Genomic DNA, 20,652 nt, shown 5'->3' with positions numbered 1-20,652 from the left:
CAGGTGCAGCATAAGCAGAGGTGGGCTGCTAAGGTAGAACAGTGACATGTGCTCGTCCCCGTTGCTCTGAGTGCTGGTGGAGTCCAGCACAATTATGCTACTACACCTGGGCAGGTAGTCAAATCATGCACGGACGCACAATTTCACTACCTGCCCAGGTGCAGTAGCAGAGCCACGGAGGCGCGCACACGTCACTGTCCCACCTTAGCAGCCCACCTCTGAGCATAAATGGTTGCAGTCCGATCCCAGGAAAACAATAAAGGCAATAAATGTCATTCAGCAGTTTGATTCTCTTTCAGGATCTAAAGGTCTACCTGCCAGGAAAGAAGCAACAACTGGCTATTGCTCATCCTCCTCTGATGGCGAATTGGAATGTCAGCCTTCACCGCAACTCTTGGTAAGTTATCGAAGGCTATTTCCTCTCACACATTTGCTGTTTTCACTTGATTACAGAAATGGATATTTAATGCAATCGTGTATTTGTGTCTCTTTAATAGCATGTGAAAGGATCTTAAGGGTGCAAGGGGATAATAATTTAACCGGTCTTCCACAGAGACAGCATGAATGACCAGCTATTTTTCTACATGAGTCCTTAAGATAACAGATAACAGAATTGTAAGTCTTCTAGTCCTGCTTAAGCAGGAAGCCCTATATCAATGATGGCGAACCTTTTTTGGTTCGTGTTCCAAAAGGGATGGGTGTGGGGGTGCTAGCATGCATGCACATGCCCACACCTCTTCCCTCCCCCCACCACGCATGAGCACACACACAGACCGCTGCCCCCTGCACATGCGCACAGGATTTTCTGAAGCCTGGTAGGTGAAAAAAATGCCCAAATAGTCAAACCGGAAGTTCAGGAAAACACACTTCCGGTTTGCCATTGTGCTGTTTTTTACACTCCAGAGGTTTCAGGGAAGCTTCTTGAAGCTCCGGAATGCAAAAAAAAAAGCACAACGGCAAACCGGAAGTTCAGAAAACACACTTCCGGTTTGCCCATTGTGCTGCTTTTTGTACTCCGGGGCTTCAGGAAGCTTCCCTGAACTCTCTGGAGTGCAAAAAACATCACAATGGCAAAATGGAAGTACATTTTTTAAATTATTATTATTATTATTATTATTATTATTATTATTATTATTATTATTATTTATTAGATTTGTATGCCGCCCCTCTCTGAACTTCCGGTTTGTCCATTTGGGCGATTTTTTTTTTGCCTCTGGGGCCTCAGGGAAGCTTCCCTAAAGTGTCTGGAGAGCGAAACGGCCTTTCTCAAGGTCAAAAACCAGGTGGTCAGAGCACGCGTGCACACTGGAGCTGAAATATGGCAAAGTCTCATGTGCCCTCCGATATGGCTCCATGTGCCACCTGTGGCACACATGCCATAGGTTCGCCATCATGGCCCTATACCATTTCAGACAAATGGAATACCACGTTAATAAGTTTAGATAATAGAAAATGTTGAATATTGAATGTTGAAAAGAGAAAGGTACAAAAAGGAAAGTAATTTAATATCAGTATAAAAAAAACATTGTATTAAACTTAGCAATTTAAATTAGGGAAATAAATTTACTGCCAGGGGGAGAGTACCTGTGCAGTTATCTATTTACTTGTTTTTAAATAAATCTAAAGATATGGTAAAGACTTGAGCAATTGGAGGAATTAAGAAACAGTGCATTACAGTGATTTTTTAAAAAACAAACAAACCCAGAGACATGAAGGTACCTCAGGGAAAGAAAAAATGTATTTCTTTTTAATTTGTTCTGCATTTTGAACCAATAACCTTATATTTGCAAGGTAAGTGGAATGATCACTATACCATTGATAAAAGGTTGTACTAGAAGACACTAGAGACCAATATCAAAAAGAAAGGAAGCCGACCAGGCTGGGCTGAGGCAGAACACGTAGGGCTTTCTGGGAGACGTAGTCCATCCTGCTCTGGAGTGCTGTCAGGCTGCCTGGCAGGGAGGCGGCTGCAGAACTACAGTGGCAGAGGGAGGGAGAAAGCGGGTCCGGAGCAGAAAGCATAGGCGGCACTCAGAGTGCCGGTTTCAAGTTTGCAGGTGCCCCATTGCTCTTTTCCTAACCAGGCAGGATGCACCCCTCTTTGGCTGTGGGGCTGGTCTTCAGGGGATGCTGCAGCAACGTGGTTTTTCTGGAACTGCTAATCCCGTGAGTGTGGCTTGTAAAGGTTAGCTGGGCTAGAACATCCTTCCTCCCGACTTTCCCCAGTGCATTTAACAGTAGCTGGAGAGGTCAGTTTGGAATGAAGTGTTGATGTTCAGCCTGATGATGTTACCTGGTTGGATGAGGAGATGTCTGCAAGAAAACTAGTCGGCTCCGAGAACACCAAGGACCCCCCCAATCCTAGTTCTCCTTTCCTCCTGCTCTTGTTAGTCCATAAAACACACTTCCTTCTGGCTCTGATGATGTTACCTAAGAAAATAATTGAGCTCAGAGAACAATATGGACCTCCTCTTCCTCTTCCTCCTCTCTACAAACCCCACTCCCTTTTAGGTCTGATGATGTTACTTAGTTGGGTGATGAAATGTCTATAAGAAAATAATTGAGCTCAGAGAACAATATGGACCTCCTCTTCCTCTTCCTCCGCTCTACAAACCCCATTCCCTTCTAGGTCTGATGGTGTTATCTGTGACCGGCCCACGGAGGTAGGGGTCTGCTCATGCAGCACCATGGCAAAATTAATTGCCAACCCCTGCTATAGATAATATCTGGCATACTTTGGTCTAATTGTATGAATCTGCTTTCGATTGCTAGGGCTAAAGGATATAGCAAGATGATTACAATTTTCTAGCCATGTTACAAAAACCCATTTACAGGCGAGGTGCTTGAGAAAATATTGCCTGTAAAACTGCTGACATTCTTGGAAGAATCCTATTAACACAGTCCTTTTCAGTCTGGCTTCCAGCCTGATTTTGAAACAAACTCAGCTATGGCCACCCTGTTAAATGACCTCCTGCAGAAAAGACAAAGGGAATATGTTTCACAACCTAATGAGATGCTAGCAGGGAGTTAAATAGAACTGCCATAAATCAATTCTCTTACTAGCCATGCCAATGGTAAGACTATAAATCAGTCCACAGTCTTCCACTGGTATAAGGAAGCAGAATTTGAGTTGGCCAAAGTCCACTGTGAGAATTCCAAGGGGTGAAATGTAGAATGTGGTCAAACCCACCGGATCAAAGAGTCAAGGGAACAGGTAAAAGATTCTCAGCACCAAGAATGGGCTATCACCAAATGTTGCTCAAGCAGAGCATAAAACTGCCGAGCAGTCGTAAATATACTAGTCCTCTACGTTCCATGCCAGATACAGCTGAAGCTCTGCAGCCTTATTTGGTCAGGTTTTTGATCCTGCACATTCTCAGCTTAAGGCAAATGGTTGTCAGGCACAAAGGATCAGGACCATACATTAACTTGCAGCACAGAAGATTTATTCAAATCTATACGCAATCCTCTAGTCAACTAACAGTCAGCACTAAATTGGCACTAGATAAGGGTAACAAAATTCAAGGAGAGCTAGACTTTGATAATTTGTGGCAATGCAAGGACTCTTATATGCTTATGACATATTTAACTCTCCCCCTCCCAAGGTCTGCTTTCTCTTTCCTTATGTTGGTTTCCTTGAGAGGCAACTACATAGAAGAAAAAATGATGGTAGCATGGTGGCCAAATACCATCCCCTCTCCTTTCCCCTCCCCCTTTTACCTATTTTGACTGCCCTTTTAGATTGGATGAGTCAATCTCTTAGACAGGGGGTTGGTTATGGTGACATTGATGGAGAAAAGTTGGAAAGTTGTAAAAAACTGAAAGTTGAAGTCTTAAAAATGGTACGCAGAGCAGGAAAATGGTGGTGATAGGGAAAGCAACTTGGAGAAAAGTGAACAGTAAATTGTTAGTGGTAGCAGAATAAATATACCAGAATGCTGGCAGGAAATTAAACCCAATATACCAGCAATTACGTTGGAGGTCTAGACACTAGCAGGAAACCAAGGCATCACTGTTAGCAATTACTCCAAACAGTCCAGAGGACAGGCACTAAATTAAAAGCCTAGTTTGGCAACTGGAGGCCCAGAACACTGGCATACCCAGCTGACAAACACTTGAGCACTAGTTGCACTGAAAAAGTCCCAACAGTGTGGCAGCTATTCCAAGAAGATCTAGAGCAGTGATGGCGAACCTATGGCAAGGGTGCCACAGGTGGCATGCGGAGCCATATCTGCTGGCACCCGATCTGTTGCCATAGCTCAACTCCAACATGCAGGTGTGTGCCAGCCAGCTGATCTTTGGCTTGCACAGAGGTTCTGGGAGGGTATTTTTGCCTTCCAGAGTGTCTTTGAGAGATGGGGGAGGGCATTTTTACCTTCCCCAGCTCCAGGGAAGTCTTTGGAGCCTGGAGAGGGTGAAACACGAGCCTACTGGGCTCACCAGAAGTTGGGAAACAGGTCATTTCTGGCCTCCAGAGGGCCTCCGGGGGGGGGGGGCAGGAGAAGCTGTTTTTGCCCTCCTCAGGCATTGAATTATGGGTGTGGGCACTCATGCATGTGCAATAGCGCACACTCTTTCAGCACCTGAGGGGGAAAATGTTCACCATCACTGACCTAGAGTGACCAACCATAGACAAGAGACTGTGGAATAGCCTCAATGCCAGTGAAAGGCTCCCAGTGCCAGACTATGCACAAATAACTGGGAGCAAGATTTAAAATAAGTAGAGACCCAATAAAACAACAAAGAAAAATGGATTACGATGCATGATATAACCTGTAGGACAAAATAGTATTCATAGAATATAGAATTATGGAAAGTAAATTAATTGGTAGAAAATTGTGTAAAAACAAATGAGGCTGGAAACTCAGATTTTAACCTAAAACACTATTTGGTTAATATCTGGTAATAAAAAGATTCTGTTTGCAGGAATTCGCAATGCTACCTAAATCTGACATTGTTCCCATGCTGAATCCACAACACAGATTTTTCACAAGGCTAGACTCTGACTTTCTAGGTTCCGAAAGACAGGGTGGGTTTGCTTTTAATTCCAGGTCTAAATCTTGGTACCAGAATCAAGAACTGTGACATCAGCATCTGGTCTTTTGGAATCACAGTATTGGGGCTTGCTATCATTAGAATTCAAATGATACATAAGTGCACTAGAGTGCCTTCCATCCCCTGTCCTATAGTCTTTCCTATATCTTGTATTTCTTCTCTACTATATCCTCTATAACAGTGTTTCCCAACCTTTTTTGAGCCGCGGCACATTATTCACATTTACAAAATCCTGGGGAACATTGAGCGGGGGCGGGGGGCGGGTGTGTGTGTGTAAAAAAAAGTTTGGACAAAAAATATCTCTCTTCCTCCCTTTCGCTCTATTTTTCTCTCTCCCTCTTTCTCTCTCTCTCCCCCTTCCCTCCTCTTTCTTTCCCCTCTCTCTCCATCTCTCTTTGTTTCTCCCTTCCTTCCTCTCTTTTTTGCCCTCCTTCCCTCTCTCTGTCTTTCCCTCACCCTCCTTCCCTCCTCTTTCTCTCTCTCTCTTGCTTTCTCTCTCTCTCTTGCTTTCTCTCTCTTGCTGTCTTTCTCTCTTTCTCTCTTCCCCCTCTCTCTTTCTCTCTCTTGCTATCTCTCTTTCTCTCTCTCTCTTTTGCTTTCTCTCTTTCTCTCCCCCCTCTCTCTCCCTCTCTCTTGCTATCTCTCTTTCTCTCTTTTGCTTTCTCTCTTTCTCTACCTCCTCTCTCTCCTTCTTTCTCTCCCCCCTCTCTCCCTCTCTCTTTCTCTCTCTCCCTCTCTTGCTATCTCTTTCTCTCTCTCCCCCCTCTCTCCCTTTCTCTCTCTCCCTCTCTTGCTATCTCTTTCTCTCCCCCCTCTCTCCCTCTCTTTCTCTCTCTCCCTCTCTTGCTATATCTTTCTCTCTCTTTCTCTCCCCCCTCTCTTCCTCTCTCTTTCTCTCTCTCCCTCTCTTGCTTTCTCTTTCTCTCCCCCCTCTCTCCCTCTCTCTTTCTCCCAGTAGCCGTGGGGCGATGGCAGGGTGATCAGCTGTGAAGCGGAGCTCCAGAACGGAGGCACAGATGGCGGTGGCTAGACGCCGTACATTTCTGGCGTTGCGCTGGGCATGGACGTGCGGCTTGAGCCTCCCTCCTGGTCCAGCCAGCAGGCAAGTGCCAGCCACGCAATTCCAGCATTTCCAGCCGCCACCGTTGGTGCCTCTGTTCCTCTGTTCCGTAGCTCCGCCTCACAGCTGATCAGCCTGACGTCGCCCCACGGCTACTGGGAGAAAGAGAGAGGGAGAGGGGGGGAAAGAAAGAGAAAGCAAGAGAGGGGGAGAGAGAGAGGGACCACCCTGCCACCGCCCCACGGCATGGCTCCTGCTCGCTGCCGCTGCCGCCGCCATCACCCTCCCGCTGCGCGCCGCCCTCCCGCTGCCGCTGCCCTCCCACCAAGCCCCAAAGCTCACCTGCTGACAGGGAAGCTCCAGCCGGGCGGGGCGCCGCAGCTGCTGGAAAACTTGGAAGGCGCAAAGAAGCAAGCTCAGCTTCCGGTCTCACAACTTTTTTCTCTTCGCAAAAAGTTGCGAGACCAGAAGCTGAGCTTATTTCTTCGCGGCACACCTGACCATGTCTCGCGGCACACCAGTGTGCCGCGGCACACCGGTTGGGAAACACTGCTCTATAACATTCATTGTGTATTATTGTGTATTGGACAAAAATAAATACATTTTTAAAAAATTAAATGATATTTAGCCAGCTCCTTTTCTGTGAAATTAACGTGTTTGGCTGAGCTCTGAAAAAATGTCTCATTGATGCCAGTTGTTATCCCCGTATCTGTATCATACATGGAAGGGTGAGAACACTCCTGCATGAAGGAACAATACCAGAGTAGTGTTGGGTGGGCATATTTCTTCTGCAAGTGCTAGAAGACATCACTTAGCCCCCACTATTTATGAAGTTGCTCAGGATAGTCATACATGGCTGATCGGGCGATGATGATGATGAGAAGGAAAAACCAAATGTAAAATCACTTGAAGAGACACTTTGTTTACTAGCAAAATACTCTTCTGCATCTGCTCCTTGAAGGTACAGCAATTCAAATATAATTTTAACCTGGCCAAGTGGATGCACATGCTATCATGCCTGCACAAGTGCCCAGACTCATAAGTCAATGCCTAGGCGGAGCAAAAACAGCTTCCTCCCCACAGGGGGCTCTCTGGAGGCCGGAAATGGCCTGTTCCCCAACTTCTGGTGAGCCCAGTAGGCTTGTGTTTTGCCCTCCCCAGGCTCCAAAGGCTTCCCTGGAGCCGGAGAATAGTAAAAACACTCTCCGCCCTCCAGAGGCTCTCTGGAAGCCAAAAAACACCCTCCCAGAGCCTATGTGAGAGCCAAAAATCAACTGGCCGGCACACACATGCATGTTGGACCTGAGCTAGGGTCATGGCTCACATGCCAGCAGATATGGCTTTGCATGCCACCTCTGACACCCATGCCATAGGTTTGCCATTACTGGTATAAACCAGCCATTATGACAGGATAAGTTTTACATTTTCCATGTAAGTAGCTAGCATTGCATTTTATTGCTGTTTTTATTCTTTTAGTTTGTAATCAGATGAGGCATATAGCAAAATAAATAAAACATCTACATTGACATTTTTATTATTAAATCTGCCTGCATTTTGCATGAAGGCACTCTGTTTTGTTATGTTCATGGTGGAGTATATGCTTTAATATTTTGCAGCAGTGGCAAGTGAAGAAAGATTTCAATGTAATGCCGGATTCCCTGATGTTTACTTTAGAACCACCAGGATTATTACCTTGGTTTTATAAATGTAGTGTTTTATCTTAATTGAAAGAACATTCCTATTCCTATTATCGACAGAAAATGTTAATGCCTAACTAAGACTGTGGTTAGGCCTTTATTGATGAAAACAAATGGCTTAGATTATGCCCAGCAAACATAGTCAAAGGCTACTTAACATTCACATTAAAAGAAAAGTCTATGGAAATCTGTGGCTAAGTACAAAGTATTGATTTATTTTGATATGTGCTGTTGCTTGTTTTTGCAGGTTAAAAGTACTTTTAGAAAGAGCAAAAAGTTGGCAAAAGAAACAAAGCAACTTGTTAAACAAAAGGAACTAAAAAGACTTCACAAAGCACAGGTATTTTAGTTCCTTATTCTTTCTTTTTGTAATGTATTTGACAGTAAAAAATTTGGCCAGTTTGGATGCATTGTCTTGGGCCATGTTACTGGGAAACTGCAAAAAATTTCCCTTTCATTAATGGAGCCATATGCTCTTTCACTGTTCTCTTTACAAGAAATTTGATATGATTTTTATTTATCCTATCTTGAAGATATTTCATGGTAGAGAACATGATCTCTCTTTGTCATTTCCTCTATCTGTTCCATGTTTAGATCTATTTATTTGATTTTTATTTGATAGCAGAAACATATATATATCTTAGTCTATGTTTAAATACATTTTCTTGTGATAGAGACATAGAAAAACACCCAAGGGTCTATGCTACGTATGCTGAAAGACCTACATTTCACTCCTATACCTTCGTAACAGTTAGGAAAATAGCAGTATCATCATAATGAGTCATTGTCTAATTGAATAGAGAGCTATGAGATAGATACAGATATTCCTCAACTTACAACAATTCATTTAGTGACTATTCAAAGTTACAATGAGATTGAAAAAAGTGACTTATGACAACATCTTTTGCACTTAAGACATTGTAGAATTCCCACAGTCACATGATCAAAATTCTGATGCTTGGCAACTGATTCGTATTTATGACCATTGCAGTGTCTGGGGTCATGTGATTACCTTTTGAGAACTTCTGACAAGCAAAGTGGAAGCCAGATTTACTTAACAACCATGTAACTAACTTAACAACTGCAAGGATTCTAACTTAATTTACTAACTTAACAAACTGCAGCAAGCAAGCTTGTAAAATGGGGCAAGACTAACTTAACAAATGTCTCATTAACAAAAGAAATGTTGAGTTCAACATTTTATTTCTTATATTTATTCATTTGTTCAGGCTATCCAACGGTTATTGGAAGAAGTGGAAGAGAAACAAAGAGCTCTTGAGGTGTATGGTGTTCAGTTGGAGAAGGAACTACGAGGAGAAGCAGGTGAGAATGGCAATAAAATCTGTGATCTGAAGAACATGCCAGCCCTTCTGAAACTGTTTGAGAAGTTGTAAGAAAATAAAGTTGCATTTAAACTTTTTATCCTCCTAGAGTAGACGGGAATAGAATGGAATGCAGGAAACATTTAAGCTTGTGGACATTTTTTATTATATGAGAACGTTCTCCCTTGGTATGATATGATGATTGTTGGGGACAACATGGCTAATCTTGAGATGTAACAGACAATGCCCAACCATCTAATACAAGTGAGCAGCTAGAGTAGGTGGCAATTTAGTTAGTGTTTTGAGTGGCCCAAGAAAATTCCAGCTTGTAAACTACATTGGGGAATTAATAAAAATGACAATTCTATTTTATACACATCCAAGGGCATCCAAGGTGAGGTATCATCAGTACGTGGATGATACCCAGTTGTACATCTCCATCCCATGTCCAGTCAATGAAGCAGTGGATGTGATGTGCCAGTGCCTGGAGGCTGTTAGGGTCTGGATGGGTGTCAACAGACTCAAATTCAACCCTGATAAGACGGAGTGGCTGTAGGTTTTGCCTCCCAAGGACAATTCCATCTGTCCGTCCATTACCCTGGGGGGGGGGAATTACTGACCCCTCAGAGAAGGTCCGCAACTTGGGCATCCTCCTCGATCTACAGCTCACATTAGAGAAACATCTTTCAGCTGTGGCGAGGGGGCCTAGTGGCGGCCCTATTTGGACCGGCAGTCACTGCTCACAGTCACTCATGCCCTCATCACCTCGAGGCTCGACTACTGTAACATGGGGCTACCTTTGAAAGGTATTTGGAAACTTCAGATCGTGCAGAATGCAGCTGCGAGAGCAATCATAGGCTTCCCTAGGTATGCCCATGTTACACCAACACTCCGCAGTCTGCATTGGTTGCGGATCAGTTTCCGGTCACAATTCAAAGTGTTGGTTATGACCTATAAAGCCTTTCATGGCATCAGACCAGAATACCTCCGGGACCACTTTCTGCCGCACGATTCCCAGCGACCAGTTAGGTCCCACAGAGTTGGCCTTCTCCAGGTCCCGTCGACTAAACAATGTCGTTTGGCGGGACCCAGGGGAAGAACCTTCTCTGTGGTGGCCCCGACCCTCTGGAACCAGCTCCCCCCGGAGATCAGAATTGCCCCCACCCTACTTGCCTTTCGTAAACTTCTTAAAACCCACCTCTGTCGTCAGGCATGGGGGAATTGAGATATCCCCTCCCCCCAGGTCTATACAATTTATGCATGGTATGTTTGTGTGTATGTTTTGCTTTTTAATAAGGGTTTTTTAGTTACTTAAATATTAGATTTGTTATACATTGTTTTATTATTGTTGTGAGCTGCCCCGAGTCTGCGGAGAGGAGCGGCATACAAACAAACAAACAAACAAATAAATAAATATTGCGAAAATATCAATATAGATAATGTTCATGAAGTCATCTAGAATCAAGCTCAGCTACCTACTGCCCGTGTTTATTTAGTAATAAAGCTGCCGAGACTCATCTTATAGGTTAGATGGCCAGCATAAATATTATTAAATAAACAAACAAGCAAACTTGGGCAGTGAATCCCAATCCTCTCTCCCCCCCACACACACACTCAAGAAAGCAGGTAATTATTTAAATCTACCCATTGAAACAAACAGATACTGGAAAGGAAAAGGAATTGTTGCCACATCTCAGACCAGTATTATTGAAGGATCTCCTCTTGATTACTTGGTTCAGGAAGTGACTGTAAATCTGTAGTCTTATGAACCGTTTTAGCATATCTCATGTAACTATACATTTCTATCAGAAGAGGCAAAATTTAAGAGAGTATAGAATTCTAGCACTTTATACTTGTGATCAATCAATCAATTTGATTTATTGTGGTTGAAGACTAATACACATTAAGATGAAGGAATGATTTTCTTTTGCATTCAGTCACCCTCTGCCTCTTTCACTTTTATTAATTTTCACATCTCCTCCCTTCCTAAGAAGACACATTTCTCTTCAGTGACACCAACATTACATTATAGAAAGACTGGAACAAGAAATGGGAGTGGAGGAAGAGGAACTCTGAGTAGACACTGGAGACCATTTGCTTAGCATATGGGCCTCCAAACTTGAAAACTTTGTGAATTCTACTAGGGAATTCTGGCAGTTGAAGTCCACAGATCTTAAAGTTGCTGAAGTTGGAGACCCCTGGCTGAGCGGGCAGAACTGCAGTGCCCAGAGGCATCAGGATGCCTTTGGGCATCACTGTTGGCACCTACACATCTAAAGCACAGGCAATGTGAAGATGCCATAGGTAGGACTGAATATGTTTTCTAGTAGCTTTCGAACTGATGCACATGACAGCATACTGGTCTTCATTGCACAGCAATGGAACCTTTTTTAAACAGATGGCTGGAAGAGCAAACAGTTACTTTAATTGCACCAAAGTATGCCAAATTACTTTTCAGCCCACAGCAGGTGATACCTTGAAAAATTCCTGTCTTCATCCTGCATTTTGTCTTGTAAGAGAGAGAGAAATTAGACTTGCCTTGTGCTTAGCATAAATTTCTTGCTGTGAGCTGGCCTTATTCCATGTTTCCCACAAGAAGGCTGGTTGCTTGCTCCAAGTACCTTGTTGGAATGGAATTGTGCTGATCTTTCCAACTCATATGGAACTGTGTAATATTACACATCTGAGGTGCTTGATCACCTCCATTCTTCCTGGAATGTCACTTCTCCATCTGCACTAAGTCAATGGTAGCAACAGTTTCTTATAAAAGGGGCACCAAACAAGAAGACCATAACAAATTATACCAAGAGTTTATTTACTTACTTACTTACTTACTTACTTACTTACTTACTTACTTATGTACTTACTTACTTACTTACTTTCGTACTTACTTACTTACTTATTTACTTACTTACTTATTTATATTTGTCCAATACACAGTACATATTGAAGAGAATACAGTGTTCCCTCGCTTTTCGCAGGGGATGCGTTCCAAGACCACCCGCGAAAGTCGAATTTCCGTGAAGTAGAGATGCGGAAGTGAATACACTATTTTGGGCTATGAACAGTATCACAAACCTTCCCTTAACACTTTAAACCCCTAAATTGCAATTTTCCATTCCCTTAGCAACCATTTAGATTATTACTCACCATGTTTATTTATTAAAGTTTATTAAAAAAATATTTATTAAAAGCAGACGAAAGTTTGGCGATGACACATGACGTCATCGGGTGGGAAAAACCGTGGTGTAGGGGAAAAACTCGCAAAGTATTTTTTAATTAATATTTTTGAAAAACCATGGTATAGACTTTTCGCAAAGTTCGAACCCACGAAAATCGAGGGAACACTGTAGACATGTAGTAATATATATAAAGAAAAGGATAGAAGAAAAGATATAAAAATAGAGGAGAAGATATATGAAAGGAAGAAGATATATGAGATAAAGGAGAGACAATTGGACAGGGGATGAAAGGCACACTGGTGCAGTTATGTATGCCCCTTACTGACCTCTTAGGAACCTGGAGAGGTCAATCGTGGATAGTCTAAGGTTCTACAAGAGTCTTTGTTAAAAGCATTTCTATCTACTATAATAAAATACAAAATATGAGTTCTCATTGGGATGGAACAAATGGGTTAAGCTGCCCCAAAGTTTTAAGAACTGAATATTTGTGGCATTTAAAAATGTACAGGCTTCTTGCTAAGTTGTAACACCATTATTTACTTGGCATGGCTTGGGAGATGGAAGATTTTCTGCTCCATTACCTGTCATTAGTAATTTAATTCCTTTAATTAGTGTCAGTTTTTTCTATTCTTTATTGATGGATGGACAGGAGATGGTGTTCTAAAAGTGGGATTAATTATTTCTCATTTGTCAACCTTACAAGTAGATTTGGCAAACAAGCTTAGAAAATTATTAATTTAGGGGTGTTGCTTATAACCATGCTTATGTTGTTAATGTATGGTTCCCGGTCTTACGGTTCCATTCATTCAGCCTTTAGAAATATAGTACTTTATTGCTTAATAAATAACCAGGTCTTATTAGATTAAGCTGTATTTAGGCAGGGCTGTGCTCATGGAGTTCAAGTGATTTAATAGGTGTTATTATGGTAATTAGAAAATCGTCACAGTTAAGCAATATTATTGAGCTGCAAAGGTTCTTAATAACCAAATTTAGAGACAGGCCTGCAAACAGTAGTCTTCCATGACATTAATGTAACTCCCCTCTAATAATTGTGTGAGAGTGAAATGAAAGGCTCTTTTGTTAGGGAGAATTACTCATTAGCTACTGGACTGAATAAGAGAGTGTGGAGGGTGAAATAAAGTGCTCCAAAGGCCCTGAGTAAAATGTGTCTAAGAGGTTCACAACTGGAGCAACAGCCACCTATGTGTTAGAAAAATCTCAAATAATCTGAGCCTTATGAATACCATTAATTATCACGGGGGCACAACAAAGTTAATTGTGATCAGTCTGCTCCTCTTTTACTTTTGAAATTCTTCTGGAGCAGCCTCTCCTTTAGGCACTGATTTTAATTCTGTGCAACTTAATTTTAGCACAGCCAGAACATCATTTTTAATTTATTTATTGTTTTAATTTTTTGAATTTATATGCCGCCCTTCTCCTAGGAGACTCAGGAGAGAGAGGGGGAGAAAAAAAACACCTTTGGGACTTCTAGTCTTCATTTCAGCAGCTGTAATATTTGAAAATGCTTAGAAAATGCAACTGGAGTCTTTTTGAAATAGATATTTTAATCAGAACTACTTCTCTATACTTGATTCAATTTTTGAGATGGTGCAACAACTAATTCTGGCATTTTAAAAAATGTCTTAAACAGAGTCAAGCACACAAGATGAATCTGAATTATTACATGAATGGTTTGAACTAGTACTGGAAAAGAACAGATTAATGCGGTATGAAGCTGAACTCTTGATCATGTAAGTCAGAATTGGCAGTTTGAATCAATGGTGAGAATATATGTACTGTATGTCTGTATATATTTATGGATGCCAGAAGTTTTCTCTTTCCAGCATATACTGTATGTGTCCCTTACTGAGCTAAACTGCTGTGTTTCCCCTTGCATATGTATTTTTATTTTGGCGTAAAGTTAGTTAATCTTTTTTATATTATCCTTAGTGAAAGGCTTTGATGGAATATCTTCTAAGAATACATTCATACTTTCATGCTGATTTGAAATCTTAGTTAGATAGGTGGAAGGAAGGAAGGAAGGTAGGAAGGAAAGATTGTTATACTTTTTATCTTTGCATTGAGACAAGACAATCATTGTCTATCCTAATCTTAAACCATTTCTAAATTTTATTGCTGTGATATATTCATTCATAAGATGTACATTTGTACAAAGCATTACAAAACTGTATATTTCCTGTTTTGTTTCCTGATACCATGTTTCCCTGAAAATAAAATCCTGTCTTATAGTTTTTTGAACCCTGAATTTATTGCCATGCACTCAAAAGCCCAATTGTCTTATTTTTGGGAAAACAGGGCACTGTTTTCATATTCTATTTCTTATTCTATTTATTGCATTTATAACACTTTTCAGCTCTAATAATGTGGGTGGCATACAACAAATTTGTGAACAATGATCCCCCCCCCAAAAAAAACAAAACACGACCTACATCATTAAACACTCCAATATACAAAATAGTGAACCAAACCTTGATACTTAAACAACTAAAAGACTTCACACATCTGGACCCCAATATCTGGCTAAAAAGCTAGATTTCAGTGGCTGTCATATGGAGATAGTTCTTGACTTATGGCAATAACAGGGACCAGAGTTTCCACTGATAGACAAGGGGACTGTTAAGTGACTTGTGCCTGATTTTACAACCTGTTTCCCACAATTGTAAAACAAGTCACCACATTCTTAAGTGAATCATGTGGCCATTAAACAAATATGGCTTCCGCTGTTGACCTTGCTCATCAGAAGCTGGCTGAGAAGGTCGCAAATGGCAATCACATGATCCCAGGGTGCCTGTGGCCAAGGGGAAATTTTGATCAATGACCATGAGTATACTGAAGAGGTCTTAAGTGCAAAGACCAATTGTAAGCAACTTTTTCAGTGCCATTGTAACTTTGTTTATAAGTCAAGGATTATGTATCGAAGGGAAGAATCACTCTAGGGGACATTATACCACACCTCAGGCTATTTTTTTGACCCAAAAAATTGTGTGTGACTTCTTTGCTTACCAAAAAAAGCATATTTCAACCTCATGGGAGGCAGGGTTTTCAAAATTGGCCAGGTTAATAGGTGCATAGGTCAAAGAAATGATGGTAGAAATGGAAATGAACTTGAACACCATTTATTGCATTGCTGGGGAAAAAATAAGGATCAACTTTGTGCAGAATGATAGGAATTATCAAAAATCTTCATAGTGCAAATATTTTTCTTGTTCCAGAGCCAAAGATATAGAAATGGAAGATCATCAGAATGACTGGAGGAGGACCGAGATAGAAAACTAAGTATTGATGATAAAATAGATGTTTAAGGTATTGGTATAAGGTTTATTTTGTATATAAAATCAATATATGTCACCTGGAAATGGATTCAGTTAGTGCTCATTTTCCAACTACATTGAGCCTGTAACACTATCACCAAGCAACACAGTTGTAAGGTGGGGTAGGGGATCACTCCTAGTTTTTTATTTCTAGTTGTGGTTGTTAAGTAAATCAGTGATGGTAAACCTATGGCATGGGTGCCACAGGTGGCACACAGAGCCATATCTGCTGGCACGTGAGCCCTTGCCCTAGCTCAGCTCTAATGTGCATGTGTGTGCCAGCAAGCTGGGTTTTGGCTCTCACAGTGGCTCTGGAGGACGTTTTTCGCTTCCAGAAAGCCTCCGTGAAAACACCCTCCCCCCAGTTCCAGGGAAGCCTTTGGAGCCTGAGGTTGGTAAAACATGAGCCTACTGGGCCCACCAGAAGTTGGGAAATAGGATGTTTCTGGCCTCCAGAGGGTTCTGGGGGGGGGGAAGCTGTTTTCGCCCTCCCCAGATATTGAATTATGGGTGTAGGCACTCACACATGCGTAATAGTATGCGACTATGCGCACACACTCTTTTGGCACCTGAAGAAAAAAGGTTCACCTTTTTTCGTTAAGTGCAACACTACATGAACGTGATTTGCGACCTCCTGCAAACATCCTCATTGACTTTACATGTCAGAACCTAGCAATAAAACTCTCAGATGACAATTGTATGATCGTGGGATGCTATAAATGTGTGCTGGTGCCAAGCACTTGAATTGTGATCGTGTGAACATGGGGATACTGTGACAGATGCAATTTTAAGGATTGGTTACTTTCTTTGTTCAATGCTATCATAACTCTGAAGTCACTGAATGAATGGTTGATAAGTGAGTTCTACCTTTACATTACTACAAGCAAACTTGTAGGAATGTTAGCAATATTGAATTTGCTATTTTAATTCCCTTACACTGCAGGAATGGATTATTTTGAGATTTAAATTGCCAAGAGTCACTCTTTGGTAAGCTGGGTGGCAAACCTATAGAATTAAAATAAATTAAAATAAATTAAATAAAAATAATAAAATAAAATAAAAATATGTACTGTTTCTTAAGTGGTAAAGAATGAAAGACTGATGGGTGAATGTAGTAATGTGAAAGTGAGAAATCAGTATGAGCAAAATTGAGACATTTTGTAATAGATAGATAGATAGATAGATAGATAGATAGATAGATAGATAGATAGATAGATAGATAGATAGATAGATAGAGTAAATGAGAATCAAATCAGAAAATGAATATATGGAGAAAGAGTTAATAGGCTGAGGGGAAGGGGAAGGGAAAGAAACTCAATGTTCACAAAGATCTGCATGGAATTGATGACAATCATGAAAAATAGAGAAATTAAAGGTTTGAATAGCAATACATGATCTGCTGAAAGTATGGGATGGAAGGTATGGAGAAGTATAAGAAATGGCATTTGTAAACCAGATTTAGTTAAATTTTCATTTTACCTTCTGATTTGCATTTGCTTCACTCTTTACTTTTTGCTCTTTGCATAGCATTGTTTACCCCATGGGGTAATAGTGTAGGAGGTACTGAATGTACTGTATATTTAAACAACAGAGTTGAACGTTTTTAGGGCATATGTGCTAAAAATTAAATCCACTTCTGAGTGTTCATTTTTAAAGAAAATTTAAAATCAATTCAGGTATTTGGTAGGATAGGGAAATTTTTTTGAAATGACTCTCATCAAATAATTCTTACATAGGGTTTTATTTAGCATTCATATCTGGATTATGGGCAAAGGATGAGTTCAGAAATGTTCCTGTTGGAATATGAACTGACTGTTGAATGAAAGTCTGTGCCAATATATGAATGGCAGCTTCTTGTATATTGTTCACTTAGCAAGTTTGTCTGTAAATTCCTGCTTGAACAGCATCCCTGATGGGGTATAAAAGTCAACATATACAGCAATACAGGTGGGCAACATGTTCACAAATGCTTGGTGAGCATTTTATATATTCCATGTCTAATGGTATTCATGGACATCACAGTATAAATAGACAAAGCTGGTCCTGATTCTGGTTTTCCCACTTTTGTTATACTAACACTACATATTAAAAAAAAAACCTCAGAATGCTCTGTAATGCAATAGATAAATGATGTTAACTTTAAACTTTTGTATTTGTAACAGGGCCTAATTGAAGAATAAGAAAAGAAACAGAAGAATGCTAACAGTATTTTCTGGAAGGAACAGGAAATTTCAATAGCCTAAGAACTATATTTTATACGTTTATACTGCTTTACAAGCATAAACACAGAAGGATGTATACAGTTCCTAATGGTGAGAACAATAAATCACTGGAACGGCTTATCTTCAGAAGTTGTGGGTGCCCCATTACTGGAGGCTTTCGAGAAGAGATTGGACATCCTTTTGTCTGAAATGGTATTGACTCTCCTGCTCGAGCAGAGGGTTGGACTAGATGACCTCCATGGTCTCTTCCAACTGTTATTGTATGTTCTAAAGTTCTCAGAAAACAATTGTCCCTCCAATATTCCATGGTGAATATTATTACATTATTAAAATGTATGCTGTCCGGAGTCATTTGTGGCAATGGGGGGAGGGGAGTGTCTTATAGAAATCAAATAAATCAGGATCAAAACTTATTGTACAGTACAACTGTAGAGGAAAGTAATAATGTTCTAATGTAAAAATATCATTGGCCTTTGTAAGACAAGAATGACTGAATTGTAAACATATCTAATACAGTTCCACTGAGGAAGTAATACTAGAATGGTCTTTGTGTTCTATTTCCTGGATTTTTAATTCTGAGAATACTTGATAGTTACAAACTGCAACACAACTTTAGTTTTCCTTAAAAGTAGGGTCCTTCAATCTGTGTTTCTCATTTGTTGATGGATGATGAAAGGTCTTTCAGTGATTGAAATACTACCTGATACCACTTAACATTCTACATGAATTCTTGAGGCGGAGGATAATATCCTTGTGATTGGAATGCCATTGTAACTATGAAGAGTTACAATTAATTAAAAATTTACACTGTACATGTATATTGTAAATAAAGAACAACAAAAGGGAATCAGCATGTTGTTAAGCAACTGCAATTTATAAGATGAGTTTGCAAACTAAAAGTCACTATACATATTAAAACTTTTAAAACTATGGTAAATATTTGTACTTTGTACATTGTAATTTAACATATAAGCATTAATTCTGAACAAGATGTAGAGATTAAGTAGGCTATTTGTACTGAAACAAATAATTTTTAAAAATGTTAATTTACTCTAAATGTTGTTTTCGTAGCTTTAAAAAATTTGCATGACAGAGGTAGGACAACAGGGCAGTTGTTTCTGAACATCTTTGTTTACTATTCGAATGGAAATATTTTTTTAAAACTTGTTTATGTAAAATACGCATAAAAGTCGCTGTTGCTTCTGCTTAAGAATACTGTACTGTACAGCTGCTATGTACAGAAAATTATGGTTCCTGACTGGTAGGAAAGGAATTATCCAGATTCTGAAACAAATGGAATATATTATTTATTTATTGGATTTATATGCCACCCCTCTCCGAGGATTCGGGGCGGCTCACAACTTATTAAAACAATATAAAGTATACATATGTAAAAATCCAATTAGTATTGCTAAATGTCTTTAAAAACCCTAATAACATTTAAACATTTATTAGAGTATAACTTGATTAGAATATAACTTGATGTAAATGCAACCAAGGACCTGTATAGCAGACTAGGGTATTGTTGTCTATGTACAGTAAGCCACAAAGTTCCTAGCATCAATTATCTTCCTTTGAGGGCAATCATTTCTTTTTATGATCCTGTAACCCCTTATTTCGATGTAGAGTTGGGAAGGGAGACTGGATAGAGCTGAATTTTTACTGGCCAGATGCCCTTCCTGATGTCACACAGAGTTCATAGCAGATATTTTTTTCTTTGGCCCTAGGGAAAAAAATCATCTGCTGCTACCTAGGATTGAACTCTCAACCTTCCAAGTGGGAGGCAAGTATTTTCACCACTAGGACACCACACCACTCTTAATTAGAAAAGTCTAAAAATTGTGATTTTTAGTTAAATTAATCCTTAGTTTACTTAGTTTCAGTAACTTTGGACACAATTGATTGCCTTTCACTGAATGACTGCAAAGTAGAGTTTGCTATAAAGATTTGCTTTTAGGAATCTAAAGTTAACCCTAAATAAAAGGCCCTCAGTTGTTCACTGAGCAGGAGCTAACAATCCAGGAGCATATCTGGGGGAAAAGTCATTCTTTCAAGTGGCTCATGAGTTAAAACCAAAGTGATTTGATCTTGCTAGATTCAAGCCTAAACCCTGATTCTCCTCATTCAGATCTTCAGATACCAGGAAAGGACCTCCAAGATACTTTTCAGTCAGGGGTTGAAATCTAAAACTAGGCTGTAATATATCAACATACCAATGATATCTGACCACATTTCTGACCTTTTCCAATGGTCTATTCCAATGGTCCCATGTACATGACTATCTTCAAGACCGCCTTCTACTACATAGCTCCCAGCAACCGATAAGGGCTCACAGAGTTGGTCTTTGCCGGGTGCCATCAGCTAAACAGTGTTGGCTGGTGGGTTTGTGGGGCAGGGCCTTCCCTGTGGCTGCTCCAACTCTCTGGAACCAACTACCTCCTGAAATCTGGACTAACCCCACCCTACTGGTCTTCCAGAAACTGTAAAGCCTGACTTTTCCAGTGGACTTGGGGCTGTTGATGTGATAGTGTACCATTGGGATCTGGCCATAAATGGCCTGAATGTTTTTTTAACTATTGGTTTGCGATTGTTTTTAAATTGTTTTGTTAGAGGTTTTAATTACATTGCGTTGTGTGTCTTCCCTTGCAGCGTGAGGAGTTTTCAGATTCGGATGATGATGAGTGGGATTTAGAGATCATAAATCTCCCTGCTCTACCAAGTTAGCAATGTTAGTGAAGACCACGGAGCTAATGACATAGACATGAGTTTGAGTGACTCAAAT

The 20,652-nt window shown here is 40.4% G+C and overlaps 1 protein-coding gene across 6 annotated transcripts in view; it reads left to right on the top strand.

The window, feature by feature from the left end:
* The window catches only part of MICAL2 (microtubule associated monooxygenase, calponin and LIM domain containing 2), a 155,085-nt gene extending 136,674 nt beyond the window's left edge, over positions 1 to 18,411 (top strand). For all 6 annotated transcript variants that reach the window (XM_070762985.1, XM_070762975.1, XM_070762967.1 and 3 more), the window contains 6 exons: positions 300 to 397; positions 8,060 to 8,152; positions 9,042 to 9,135; positions 13,968 to 14,067; positions 15,550 to 15,640; positions 17,811 to 18,411. In XM_070762985.1, the coding sequence (XP_070619086.1) occupies positions 300 to 397; positions 8,060 to 8,152; positions 9,042 to 9,135; positions 13,968 to 14,067; positions 15,550 to 15,613 (449 nt within the window). In that variant the 3' untranslated portion in view covers positions 15,614 to 15,640; positions 17,811 to 18,411. The remainder of the gene's footprint in view (positions 1 to 299; positions 398 to 8,059; positions 8,153 to 9,041; positions 9,136 to 13,967; positions 14,068 to 15,549; positions 15,641 to 17,810) is intronic.
* Positions 18,412 to 20,652: the final 2,241 nt, after the last annotated feature.

Source organism: Erythrolamprus reginae, chromosome 1 (assembly GCF_031021105.1).
Source record: "Erythrolamprus reginae isolate rEryReg1 chromosome 1, rEryReg1.hap1, whole genome shotgun sequence".
In the NCBI taxonomy this organism is placed as follows: Eukaryota; Metazoa; Chordata; class Lepidosauria; order Squamata; family Dipsadidae; genus Erythrolamprus; species Erythrolamprus reginae.
The sequence above is the reverse complement of the archived record's forward strand: the minus strand, read 5'-3'. Positions and strand labels throughout refer to the sequence as shown.